Source organism: Haliotis rubra, unplaced genomic scaffold, assembly GCF_003918875.1.
Source record: "Haliotis rubra isolate DU_JTF1 unplaced genomic scaffold, ASM391887v1 Scf266, whole genome shotgun sequence".
NCBI classification, from domain to species: domain Eukaryota; kingdom Metazoa; phylum Mollusca; class Gastropoda; order Lepetellida; family Haliotidae; genus Haliotis; species Haliotis rubra.
The window spans coordinates 1,211,787-1,225,096 of NW_025766736.1; the positions used below are offsets into that span (position 1 = coordinate 1,211,787).

The following is a 13,310-nucleotide window of genomic DNA, read 5'->3' on the forward strand; positions in this document are numbered from 1 at the left end:
CGTCTCACAGACGACAGATCACCCTTGTCAGGTCCTTACGAAGCCATTCACGCTGTTTTTCCACTGTTAATCTGCACAAGCGAACGCTAGGAGAAGAGCCGGTCGCATTAACGACTCGAAGTGACGCTTATCGACACGAAATGACCACTCGTTTAACGTATCTCAACGGATAGTTCGTAGTGTTTTTGCAAACAGGAAGGTTTCCGTTTGTTCCAAATCACAGTCGTAAATCGCACCTGGCTCTGCGTTATGTTCACACGCCTTCTTTGCTTACAAATTACGCCTCCGCTTATGCCAAAATTAGGTTTTGTATTCCGGTGCAAATTGCCGCAGAGGCAATTTATTGTGGCGTTTTCCCGTCAACTGAGCAGCAGCACGGACCTAAGGCATATATATCTGGACAAACAGCTATGTAACGGACAGCAAAATATGGATCGGACAGAATAGTTCCGTTTTATGGACGCTCGTTTCAATCAAGATGGCATCCGAGTGTGTATGTGTACGGCTAGGATTGATCCAGTAGCTCGGCTGGACATCACGCCTTGAGAAGCAGCTGAAGAGATTGGTGTATGTATTAGGGCCGTCCTAATCTAATACAGAGGTACCCGACTGCCCCCAGTCTGTCTCGTCTCTACGGCCTTGGGGATGGAGAGTGAGAGTGAGGTATATGGTTAGAGACCATTATACACTCGACTAATCAGCCGAGCCTAATCCGAGATGAGAGAGTCATTTAAACAAGGCTCCTCTGAAGGCGAAGGCCGACCGGATGAATGTGATTTGTGATTAACGCGAAATTATGCATGAAGGACGTTGTAACCCAATCAGGATTAAATGAATGGACTCGGTCTCTGTTGCAAGGAATAAACACATGATGAAAAGTCTATGAACTTTCTTCTTGTAAGTCCTATTTTGACTGAACACTTGTCGATATTAGTCAGATCTAATTAATCTCTGATCTTCAATTCCTTTGAACATAATCAACTTCTTCCGTCCAAACCACTTCAAAGGTACAGGAACAGTACTTGAGTTGCTGCTTGATGATATCACATCAGTGTCCTCATCGTTAGGGCGATAAGGCAGATAACAAACGATGCCAGCCGTTACAATATATCAAAGGAGAATAGGTTGGCAACGCGTTTTTCTGTGTAGCAAATACGATTTCTAGGTTAGTGCGTTACTTCACAGCACTTAAGATCAAGGATGTCACACTTGGATGTTTTTTGTTTTAAGGAGATGGAGAAGGTACAACACAGATACCGACATCAATCCTGAACAATTTACTAATTATGTATCATCATTCAAGGTTCAGTTAAACTCAACCCAACCCCAGTCTCAGAAGTACGGTAAAACTTCCACGGTCTGTGAAGTTGTAATACGTCTTATCCTAGACTAACGCTTTGTCTCTGACTATACATAATTTTGATAGCAACAAACAAACCCATATAAATTGAAAAGGAGCGCCATGGAGACCAGAGATCCTGGACCTGAGGAAATTTAGACTTGCTTCATTTAGGGCTTTAGCATTGCAGAGAGGGCTTGGCAGTAGAGAAAATAATGTGGTTCAGGGACTGTGAGACAGACTAGTCTCATCCAAGCCGACTTCATATCCTACACCGTCAAGGCCAGATGTCACTGCACTTGAAGAACTGCCAGTCAAACACCTTGACTTCAGACATACACCAAGGTCAATCCTGCTTCAAGGGCATATAATACCACTCCTACTTCAATACACACTCCACTCCACATCCGCTCCTCTTTCAAGACTAACATTACAATCGCTCATTCTTCAAGACCTGCACCAACGCCTTTAATATCTTGCTCCAAGTCTTACACCCACATTTCCGATATCTGGCATCATTGTATCAACCTCTGATCTCCGGTTTCAAGAAATACACCCACCCTCTGATCGCTGGTGTCAATACATGCACAAAAACCTCTGATCTCTGTCTTAAAGACATACACTAAACCCGTGATCTCTGATAACAATATATGCACAAAAACCTTTGATCTCTGGCTTAAAGACATACACCTACACCTCTCATCGCGGGCGTCAATATACCACCGAAGCTCTGATCTCAAGCCTCAATACGTGCACCAAAACCTCTGATCGCTGGCGTCAAGGCTTACGCATATAGATCTGATCGCTGGTGTCACTCTATGCACACAGGCTCTGATCTCAGGACCCAAGACATGCGCCAAGGCCTTTGGTGTATTCTTCTTTGCATACACCAAAACCTGCGATCTACTTCCAGGAATGTAATAACCTCTATCCATCTCGAATACAAATAGAACTGGCACCGCTATATCCCAACGCTAATCCTGATTCCTGAAATGCCACAACGTATCCCCATTTCAATCTCCCACACCACTGCTTCAGATCAAACCAACGCCACTGCATCTTTAAGACGTCCAGCAATGTCTCCTGTTTCTCATGATGTGATGCAAACATTCAGAAGATGCAGCCAGTGATGACGACCCATTAGGGAAATGGAAACGAGTTCAACACCTTTCTGATCTTGCATCAACGTGATGACCGGCAGTCTGCGTAGTGAACGCTTGTCATCACCCACTACATACCCTGCAAATGGTCCTATCGATGTCAAGACAGTACTCACTTCAGCTCCAACAACTTTGATCACTTCTGTTTAATCATTACGATTTTTTCGTCCCATCTAAATCCCCTGTCATCGCACAAAAATAAATCTCATATTCAAGTTAACCTGATCCGATAAAATGGGGCTGTCGAAGGGTGTTAATTTCCCAAGGGCCACAGTAAGTCTATTGAAATTTGGTCGAGGAGCCGTGAATGGCTTTGAAGTGGTAATTGATAGAATATTTACCAGGTTTATGCCACTTGGTAGAATTCCGTGACAGAAGTCTTTTTCGTCCCAAGTTTAGGGCCTAACCAACAGGGCGTCTCAGAGGACGGTCGTTAGGCGTGAAAAGACCACTATATACAACCTTATAGCATCAATCTTATTACATCGGACCATTGATGCCAAGAAAAGTAATGTCCTCCCATAGAGGTCTCGTTTTGTAGCCTGTTTTCTATATAGAAATCAAACCAATCGAATGCTGAGCGAAGGATGATCCAGAAATTGTTTTGAAGACCATAATGCTAGACAGGGACCAACTTCATTTAGTCGATATTTCTTCTACGACTTTGAAACTTTATGTCTGCAGAATCCTGATTAGAATAATGGTCTGGCATTGACACTCCGCTTAACTCGAAGTCGACATATTGTCCGGAGGTTTCTATATCAGTTTTCAGACATTGAATTACGCTCGACTTTCAACGTGTCATTTATCATAGTGTCGTATTCAAGCTGAAACCAACGATTATGGCGCGATACTCAGTAAAATATATCCTGTCATGTCGAAACCATTCTCAAACGCAATCCATTTTAAGTGTCAAAAAAGCTGAATGAAGAATAATTATCTCATAGGCCGAAGTATCTACCAAACGTGAAATACAAATTTAGCGTTATAGATGGTAGAGGAGAAATTATCTACCAAGCATGCAAACATGTTGACATCATAAGATCAATATTTCATGTTATCATTTTATTAGGTACTTAAATCTTAAATTTTCGTATTACATTTTGGGGTCACACGTAATATCATATTTAAACATTATGATTCTTTTAATGGTGTATTTCATCTTCTGTTGTAATTACGATAGTAAAAGGGTAATTAATAACCAGACCGACAATTAATTGATAACTCCAAATCACACCTTGAATCAGAAGGTGACAAATTTCATCACGCTCGCTGGCGAACGAGATACTCATTTCTACACCTCAGTGATCCGATGCTATTAATACATCTGAGGGTGGCACTAGAGGGCGCTGACAGTAATAAGGATGACCTTGGGCGCCACCTATCGGCGAGGGCGATCCAGGCATGATCAATAGACGAAGGGACAGAGAAGTCCAGTAATACTGGCCGTTAAATATAGATTAGTAATCGCATTATACTCGGCCTGTCACAGACAAATGTGGAAAGAGGTGTAATTACTGAGACCTTAGTTGGCAGCGAGTCACAGATGGTACCAGGCCAATGTAAGCTTCTGGCGGCGTTAGTTGTAGTAAATATTGTATCGTCACACTATGATATAGTAAGTGAGTGAGTATAGCTTTACGCCGCTTTTAGTAATGTTCCAGCAATATCACAGCGGGGGCCACACCAGAAATGGGCTTCACACATTGTACCCATGTGGGGAATCGAACCCGGGTCTTCGGTGTGACGAGCGAACGCTTGCTACAACACCGCCCCAACTATGACAGAACAACAGTAAAACTGTCATTATCTCAAACGTTGATGTGCCCTACTTGTTTCGAATTAAAGGTTGGTCCAAAGTATTCCTTCTTAATACATCAATCGTGGCTGTGTGGGGCATTGGCGGATCCAGGGGTTGGGGGGTGGTGTGTTTTCGGGGTGACTTAAGACCACATTGAAGATTCTTTTTTGCGTTGGCGGAGCCAATGGGGGTTCAGGGGGATCGAACCCCCCCCCCCCTTCAAAATTCCTGGATCCGACCATGTGGGACATATACCAGTCACACTTTGCTAAGGATCAAATCATGGATTCAACAGAAAACTATTATGTGGGGTCAAATTTGGTTTAAATATCTAAGCTTATTGTAAGCATACCTGCTATGTGTCAATGAGTCGTTCCATGATTTGCAAAATGGTTGATTCGTGCCATGAAAACCATGTTTATGGTTACTCATGTATCAAGTGCATAAGGTTGGATTAAAATGACGGTTTGCCTAAAGAAGGGTCATCGTATTATTATTTATCCAGTTTAAAATGGATACAGTTTCAAATAATAAATCTACGATTAAGTAAAGTTGTGAATTTTTGTGATCCTTAGCAAAGTGTGAGTAGTATAGGATAACTCGAAATATTTACTTCGAATGAATACGTAGGGACCGAACGTTATTTCGAGATAAATGTAATGTAGACATGTCGGTGTTCGACTGTTGTATATGTCTTCGACCCATCTAAATATTATTTGACAATGTAACGTGTAGACAAAGCTGCTTACACAAAATAAATGTTTACATAAAGTAAAGGCCCTTTCATAAAATTCATTTCAGTTGGCTAAACCGTAAGTCGGATCGTGTAAGCACAACTTTTTCTTTTTTCAACTACCTACCTATCATATATCTCTCCAAATCTTAATTGGCAGTATTTGCAAAATATGTCTACTGAAATTATCTGTCGTAAATTTCAAACATAAATTGGCTACTTCCATCACAGCATCATTCCTATATATTACTAGTATCCCAAAAACAAGTGCCACTTACATTATCCATCATCCTCAAACGAGATTTCTTTAAAGGTCGCTCTTGTTAAATATCTCCAAGGCATAGAGGTTATAAAATGTGTGATCATTATCCTGTACCGTCTCCCGTCAGAAACCATGTGATATATTGTACGAACCTCCCTATCAATGTAAGTAGACTCCTTGAATAACGCAGCACGGAGAGCATTGCATAAAATGCCTATTGGGACAGCATTTATCATTTTGGAACGCTCAGCTTCCAATATGATGGATTCATCATTGTCCAACTTCTTACAGGAACTTAAAAAGCGTGCATGACTGTAAAGAAGTGTTAAGAAAGTGGATGAATCACGTTTATCAAGTTGAACCGGGAAAACTATTCCTTAAATAGAAATGTCACTTTCTGCATTGAGAAATCAAAGTGTCTTGAAGTGTATTGTACAGAATTGTGACGATAGAATGGCTGTCATGCACGACACGCTTACACCTTACGTCATGGCTTATTTTCAGAGGTCCATTCATATACTTTTCAGAGTTCTTTTGCCTTTTATTCCAAAAGGGACGCTTTCTGAAGACCGTCTCTTTCATTAACGTTTTATAATTACCCTTTTCGAGAACACTGGTGTATCCCTCATTTCAGAGATCTATCCAGGCAATTTTCACCGCCGTTTGCCTTTTTAGCAGACTGAGATGTGTTTTATTGGACAATTGAAACTAACTGCTCTCCATCGTTAGCGTTATATATTTAAACCCATGTGTTAGTTAAAGTTTATCGCCTATCGTAAGGAGGTTTGTTCATATATTTTTTATTCATTTGAACATTAAGGGTCTCTTATATATGTTTTCTGTTTGCGTCAATGTGTTAAAAATATAGAATTGCGTTTATCATGTCTGCTTTGAAGATACAGTGTAAGAAACAGGAGCAAACATCCGTTGTGAACATGACACAAAGACATAAAACTGACATATTGTTAGATTTGTTTGTTCATTGTTTAAAGCCACACTCAGCAATATTGCAGCTATATGGTGGCGGTCTGTAAATATTCGAGTCTAGACCAGCCAATCCAGTGATCAACAGCAAGAGCATCGATCTACGTAATTGGGTTACGATGACATGTGTTCGAAAGTTCAGAGACCACCTGACCACCTGACCACCCGATCCCGTTAGTCGCCTTTTACGACAAGCATGGGCTGCTGAAAACCAATTCTAACCCAGATCGTCACCGGTGTTATTTTGTTCGAAGCCCTGTTAAACTCAATTCGCGAACTACGCGCACCGAAATATATATTTTTTTTAAGTATCAATTGATATTTTGTAACTCACAGACACTCTCACTCAACTAGAGAGAATTGGATTCAAATACAATACGTCAGCAACATATGACTGTTTCCTAGGGAGTGAGTATAGTTTTACGCCGCGTTTAGCAATATTCCAGCAATATCACGGCGGGGGACACCAGAAATGGGCTTCACACATTGTACCCATATGGGGAATCGAACCCGGGTCTTCGGTGTGACAAACGAATGGTTTAACCACTAGGCTACCCAGCGGCCCGGACGTTATTTAAGAACGGACATGAGTACAGAAGAGTACAGTTGTAATTCGTCCTGATATTTAACAATTATTTGTAGATAGCTCACCTCAACTGACAACGTTTTGTAACCGTATGCACTGAATAACAGTTTGTTTTGTCTCTCCACAGACACGTCTATATGGGAAGACTGGTGGTCATACGAGGGAATTTCAGGTAAGAGATGTCATATTTTCCTACAACACTTTTCGCACGCATGTTAACCACAAACAAAATGTCAGCTGTACAAATGGCAAGTCATAATTGTCATACTTGCATTCACATCAAAAAATGCCAGCCATACCATCACGTCATTACATTGCAATTGGCCAACGAGCATTAATCACAAAACAAATACCCTTTACAACTATAACAGCATAATTGCCACACATGTACATATACATCGATAATGACTACTCAAATATACGTACAATTACCAGAAGGAACCTACCGCCCATACAATTATATATAATTACCACTTGGTAATATGTAATAGTGACCAGAGAGCAGGTGCTTAATTATGATACATACTTTATGACAGAATTAAACATGTATGTGATTGCATAGAACGACTGATTGCCCATAAAACACTGATATGTACATTCATATGGCAGTTTGATAATAGAACAGAAAATTAATTGAAACGAATTCAATGATATGCGTAATGTAATCCCAAAAATAACATTTGGTACTTTTCAATGATCGTGAGAAATATCGGCTAACTGCATAAACTATACAATTTTGACTATGTCCTAAGCATGTGTTTATGAATCACCACAACGGAATGGTGAGATCAGTTATATACGAACACGCTCCACATAGGTAGCACTCGTCAAAAACTCATACAGATGCAAGTCAAACTTCCCCCGAGAAACATACGCACTGGAACCTATGGTATTATATTACATCGAACATCTATTTTCGTCACTGATATTGAAATGTCTGTCATAACTCGTTTTGGAAGCTTACACAATTCTTTGGATGGTTACCCTTATCATAAAGAAATGACTTTTGATCAAGAGTCGTATTACGTTCTTTAAAAGCATAGACTGTACCTCAAATTGAATAGTGCTCGACATAAAGGAAAAGCTGCCTATTGGAAAGTTGAAGTCATCCCTCCTGTCATGTCCACCATTTGTTACCCAATGCATCCTGGCAAGACAACCTTAACGCTTTCCATCCTTCTTATCCTCTTGTAATGATATTAAGGACGAATAGTTTGTATCCGCAACAGCCTCGTAATCTGACAAACTGAAAGAAACAAATATGGACGTGTCCTTAAGAAGTTGCTTAACTCCTGTTTTAATGAACGAAGGTTTACCATATACTGCCGATATTCTTGGTAGCATCATAGTTAAATATCCAAATGAAGTCATTCAGCTGGGACTATGTTTATATGCTTGCACCATAAACGTTCTATGTAGGAGCTTTCCGATGTGTGGGAGATTGTGTCGGCAAATTTGGCAAATGAAACATTGAACGATTCACTTCATCATTATATTTCAATCATATGTGGTTTTAAGATTGCTTCAATAATTATCCCTGAGTCATTGATTATTTCCATCGCGCGGGTAAGTATCATGATGTTCAAGATACCGGGCGACTCAGCTAATAATCTGTATGTATGACTTGAATTAATGATGATGACTCCGTCCCCCCAAAAACCACACACCAAAGGCCTCCAACACCCACACCCACACCCACAATATGGCACCCACTCTTTAACCCACACTCACTCCTACACACAATCGCACACATTCACACCCACGCCAGCTAGCACTAGCATACAGCAACACACACTCACACACCAACACACACGCACACAAACACAAACAAACAAAGAAATACAGAGAGATCTGTGTTGGTGTTGCAGTGGATGTGTATGTGTAAGTACGTGTTTGTGTGTAGTTTGTACAAAAGTTTCTTCCGTGCATTAAAATCCTAAAGTGGCCATGAAATAATTACGAAAATATGAAAATAATCCATTAAGGAACATGAGTTTGACACATTCTAGTCAGTGATAACGTTTAATTGACCGTAGATAGTAACATTACACGATCAGACTGAAATTCCACAATAGCTCATACCCGTTTTCATCAATATCATATCCAATTCCTCACATAGCAATAAAATATCATGTCTAGCCGTTTGTAATTAATTCCAAATGTCAATCCGTTCCGATCAACTGTCAATTTCTCGTTACAAGCACCCAGCAATACTACTGTGACATAAATAAACGAACCTAGGGCCATAAGGAGGTCATATTTAAGATTAATCAGTCGTTATTAGATACGTGAAATATGTATCATTTTTCAATTTCTAACTTAACTTAGATGGGAGTTCACAGCGTTAAGCTGCTTTTTGAATTCGCGTGAAAGGAGATACAAGCTATGGTATGCGGCAGAATATTTATGAAGTACATCAGTGCTTTGAGGCTCAACTGGGCCCGACGAGGAACCAGACCCCAAGTACCAAATTTTACGATTGGGCAAACAAAGAGAAGCCACAGCTACGCAATCAGTAAAACTTATTACGGTCATAGAATGTGGAGTTGATGTTGTTGTGCTTAGAGAATACGATACAGCGTCTGATGTTCTGATCTTAGCAAACTAATTGCTTTGTTTAGATCTCTGGGACTGGACTGGATTTGATTAAATGTAATATAAGCTTCTGAAATGTTTTCAGAAGGTTTCATATCAGATTATTGATTGTTGGTTTGGAGATGAACAATAAATTCGTCTGACTTTAAGTACTGAATTTCGTTGATCAACTTCATTTATGATTGTAAAGGTATGCATTGTGAAATACAATGCAGCGGAATGATGGGAGTGTGTAAATTATCCATTTAACGACTTGCTGATATATTGGGAGACAAGAAACGTAGGAGTTAGTAGTGGTGGTTGAACTGGTAATAGTAGTAGCAGTAGTAGTGGTCGTATCTGTTGTTGTGGTGTTGTAGTGGAGTAGTACCACCCATCCACCACCACCACCACCACTACTACCACCTCAAATATTACTTCAGCTGGTACCTCAGTGGATCTCAACAGACTAAGTATTTAAGAATTATAGATAGTTATTTAGCCATACTTTAAGGCCGGAAGAACTACAATACCAGTATCGGGATTATCGCTGAATATATCGTCTGAAAATAAAATAAGAGCGGACTTTGCAAGAAAACAAAATAGGTTTTCAATAAACTTCTTTGAGTGACATTTAGAAGTTGGTGTGATGAACAACGAGGAGAGTTCTATGGATATACAACTTCTCTATTATTGATATGAGCGACGTTTCGGTGTAGCTATAAACGCTGTTACTCTGCAAGTTAGAAGGTGCACTGAAACGTCGCTCACATTGATAATAAAGAATTTGTGTATCAGGTTTTCACCGGTTGGGGTTTTGGTCTCTGATAACCGCTCTCTGGTTTCTAAATCCCGATCCTTGGTCACCGATCTACGGCTACTCTTTCTGGTCCCTGCTTTCCACGTCTGGTACTTGGTCCCTTGTTCTCTGGTCCCTTGGCTCTCCGGTTTCGCATCTTGGCCTTGCCTCTGGTCCCCGGTCCCTGGTTATGGTCCCTGTCCTTGGAACCTTGATACCCGGCCTTTGGAATCAGGTCCATACTGCCTCTGGTCCCTGGTCCCCTGTTCTGGTCCCTGGTCTTGGGTCCCTGATGCCCGGCCTTTGGAATCAGGTCCCTACTGCCTCTTATCCCTGATCCCCTGTTCTGGTCCCTGGTGTTGGTACCCCTATACCCGATACCAAGCCTTTGGAATCTGGTCCCTACTGCCTCTGGTCCCTGATCCCCGGTCCCTGGTTATGGTCACTGGCCTTGGTGCCCCGTTGCCTCGCCCTTGGAACCTGGTCACTGCTGCTTCTGGTCGATGTTCCCCGATTCCTGGTTCTGATCCCTCGTCTTGGGTCCCTGATACCCGGCCTTTGGAATCAGGTCCATACTGCCTCTGGTCCCTGGTCCCCTTTTCTGGTCCCTGGTCTTGGGTCCCTGATGCCCGGCCTTTGGAATCAGGTCCCTACTGCTTCTGGTACCTGGTCCCCCTTTCTGGTCCCTGGTCTTGGGTCCCTGATGCCCGGCCTTTGGAATCTGGTCCCTACTGCTTCTGGTACCTGGTCCCCTTTCTGGTCCCTGGTCTTGGGTCCCTGATGCCCGGCCTTTGGAATCTGGTCCCTACTGCTTCTGGTACCTGGTCCCCCTTTCTGGTCCCTGGTCTTGGGTCCCCGATGCCCGGCCTTTGGAATCCGGTCCCTACTGCTTCTGGTCCCTGGTCCCCGGTTCCTGGCTCTGGTCCCCGGTTTCACACTGCCGATGGTAGTTTACGAGGTTATGGACGCACACACAGCAGTGGAAATCTATTTCAGGGAGACACAAAACATACGACGGTATTCAACGGTATCTGTCATCTTGATGAAAATAACAGTGTGGCTGTGAACGTTCTGCACCGGACCTGAGTTGACCCTAACATGCCCGGTACATTTGCTAATCATAGTTATGATGCCAACATACTGTCAGTACATGGTAAGCCTCCAATCAAAGTGGCAACACGATTGATCGTATATATTTGCCAATTAGTGTGATTACCTCTAGCAAACTGACAACAGTTTGATTAGTAAGCTAACAGAGACAACTGGCTATTTTGTGATTCTTTTATTGACTTATACTGGTCGTCTTTGCATATACATGATACGGGCAAATCAAACGTTATTGCAAGGGAAAGCACAAACATATAATACACAATGCCATTTAGAAAGTGGTCAAATGCTAAATATACTATATTTGACACGGCACTTTCTCTGTATTCATAGCTTACTGTCGTGGGAACCGTGCCAATTAACTGCGGATGATGGCTGAGTGGGCTAGATCGCTAAAACTGTGGGATCGATTCCAATGTGGAACTAAGCAGAAAAAAGTATAAGGATCTCTACTTTATTGTCAAAGAATAATTCCAAATAAAACATATTTTTCAGAATTATAACATTTTACTTCTTAAGCGACTTGAATTGAGAAAAATGCAGATTTGGCTGATATTGTGTATACTGAATTAACCGCGACTGATGTCTCGTTTCATTGTAATTCTACAAATTTCAATTAACAAATGAGAAAGTTTGCTGGTTAAAGTCAGATTTAGTGCTTACAGCAAGAATTTTATGGAAGTATGGAGTATTTCTATATTTCCCCGTTATTGCATAGCCGTTATTTCTTCAATGAAAAAATGTAACATATTAGTCGCTGGGAAAACACAAGGAAATATAAATATGGTTGACATGACTATCATATGAGGCTACACAACCTTTGCTTATCATCATCCATGGTGTTTCGTTATGTGGTTTAGGATTTGACCATATGCAGTAGGAAAGAGATTTGAACATTTAACAGATTCAGGGACTAAGGGTACCCCCTCCCATATTACGGACAACTTAATTATAATGACGGAATATCTTACTGGGGATTACACTTTCTCAGTCAGGTACAGATTCTAGTATTTTTCGTGTTGTTGAGTCCAATCCAGGATTCGAACCCACACACTGTGAGTCTATTCTATAGCTACACCGAAACGTCGCTCATATCAATAATAGAGAAGTTGTATATCCATAGAACTCTCCTCGTTGTTCAGGTTTCCACCGGTTGGGGCTTTGGTCTCTGATAACCGCTCTCTGGTTTCTAAATCCCGATCCTTGGTCACCGATCTACGGCTACTCTTTCTGGTCCCTGGTTTCCACGTCTGGTCCTTGGTCACTTGTTCTCCGGTTTCGCATCTTGGCTTTCTGGTTCTCGTTTCCTGGTCTTGGCACCTATTCTCAGGCACACAATGTCATTAAAACCCTTCCTGGATTCGAACAAACACTCTCAGAGTCAGGCACCTATCATTCTTAATTACGAGGTTGACCAAACCGCCATTGCAATGTGACAAGCACAATGAAGGTTCATACTCAGGAATATCTGCTGAATATTGTTGTTTATATAGCAACTATGCTATAAATGCTGATCTTGACTACGGGAAAGCGCAAAAATGTCTAATTGAATATTTTCCCTCTGAAATAATGAGATACCCTGAGAAGTCGCAGTGAATCAGCTGATGACATGTTTTGACGTAAGTGAGTTTAATGGTGTGACCAACTCCTTAATGTTTGTCTAGTTTTGTATGTTGACAGTAAAACAATAAACGCACTGCGGCGGATGACGGACATGCATTGGACATGCTTGAGTCAGATCGATTATTTTCATCGGAAAGTAGTCCCGCCGATTGGATTGCAACGAGAGCGTACCCAGACCGTCTCAATATCCGTGCCACGACTTGCCTAGCGTGAGCACGGCCTGTTTTACAGAGGGCACGTTATCGATAATGCCGTTTGTGATTGACACACTCACACAGAGATCTGATAGATTTCGACGCTCCATTGAACATGGTGCAATGAAGCGCCCTCTGTTGATGGAGT

The 13,310-nt window shown here is 41.5% G+C and overlaps 1 protein-coding gene across 1 annotated transcript in view; it reads left to right on the top strand.

Moving 5' to 3' along the window:
• The window catches only part of LOC124280381 (carbonic anhydrase-related protein 10-like), a 127,939-nt gene that overhangs the window by 68,491 nt on the left and 46,138 nt on the right, over nt 1–13,310 (top strand). Inside the window, exon 2 of the mRNA XM_046716289.1 lies at nt 6,993–7,037. Within this exon, the coding sequence (XP_046572245.1) occupies nt 6,993–7,037 (45 nt within the window). The remainder of the gene's footprint in view (nt 1–6,992; nt 7,038–13,310) is intronic.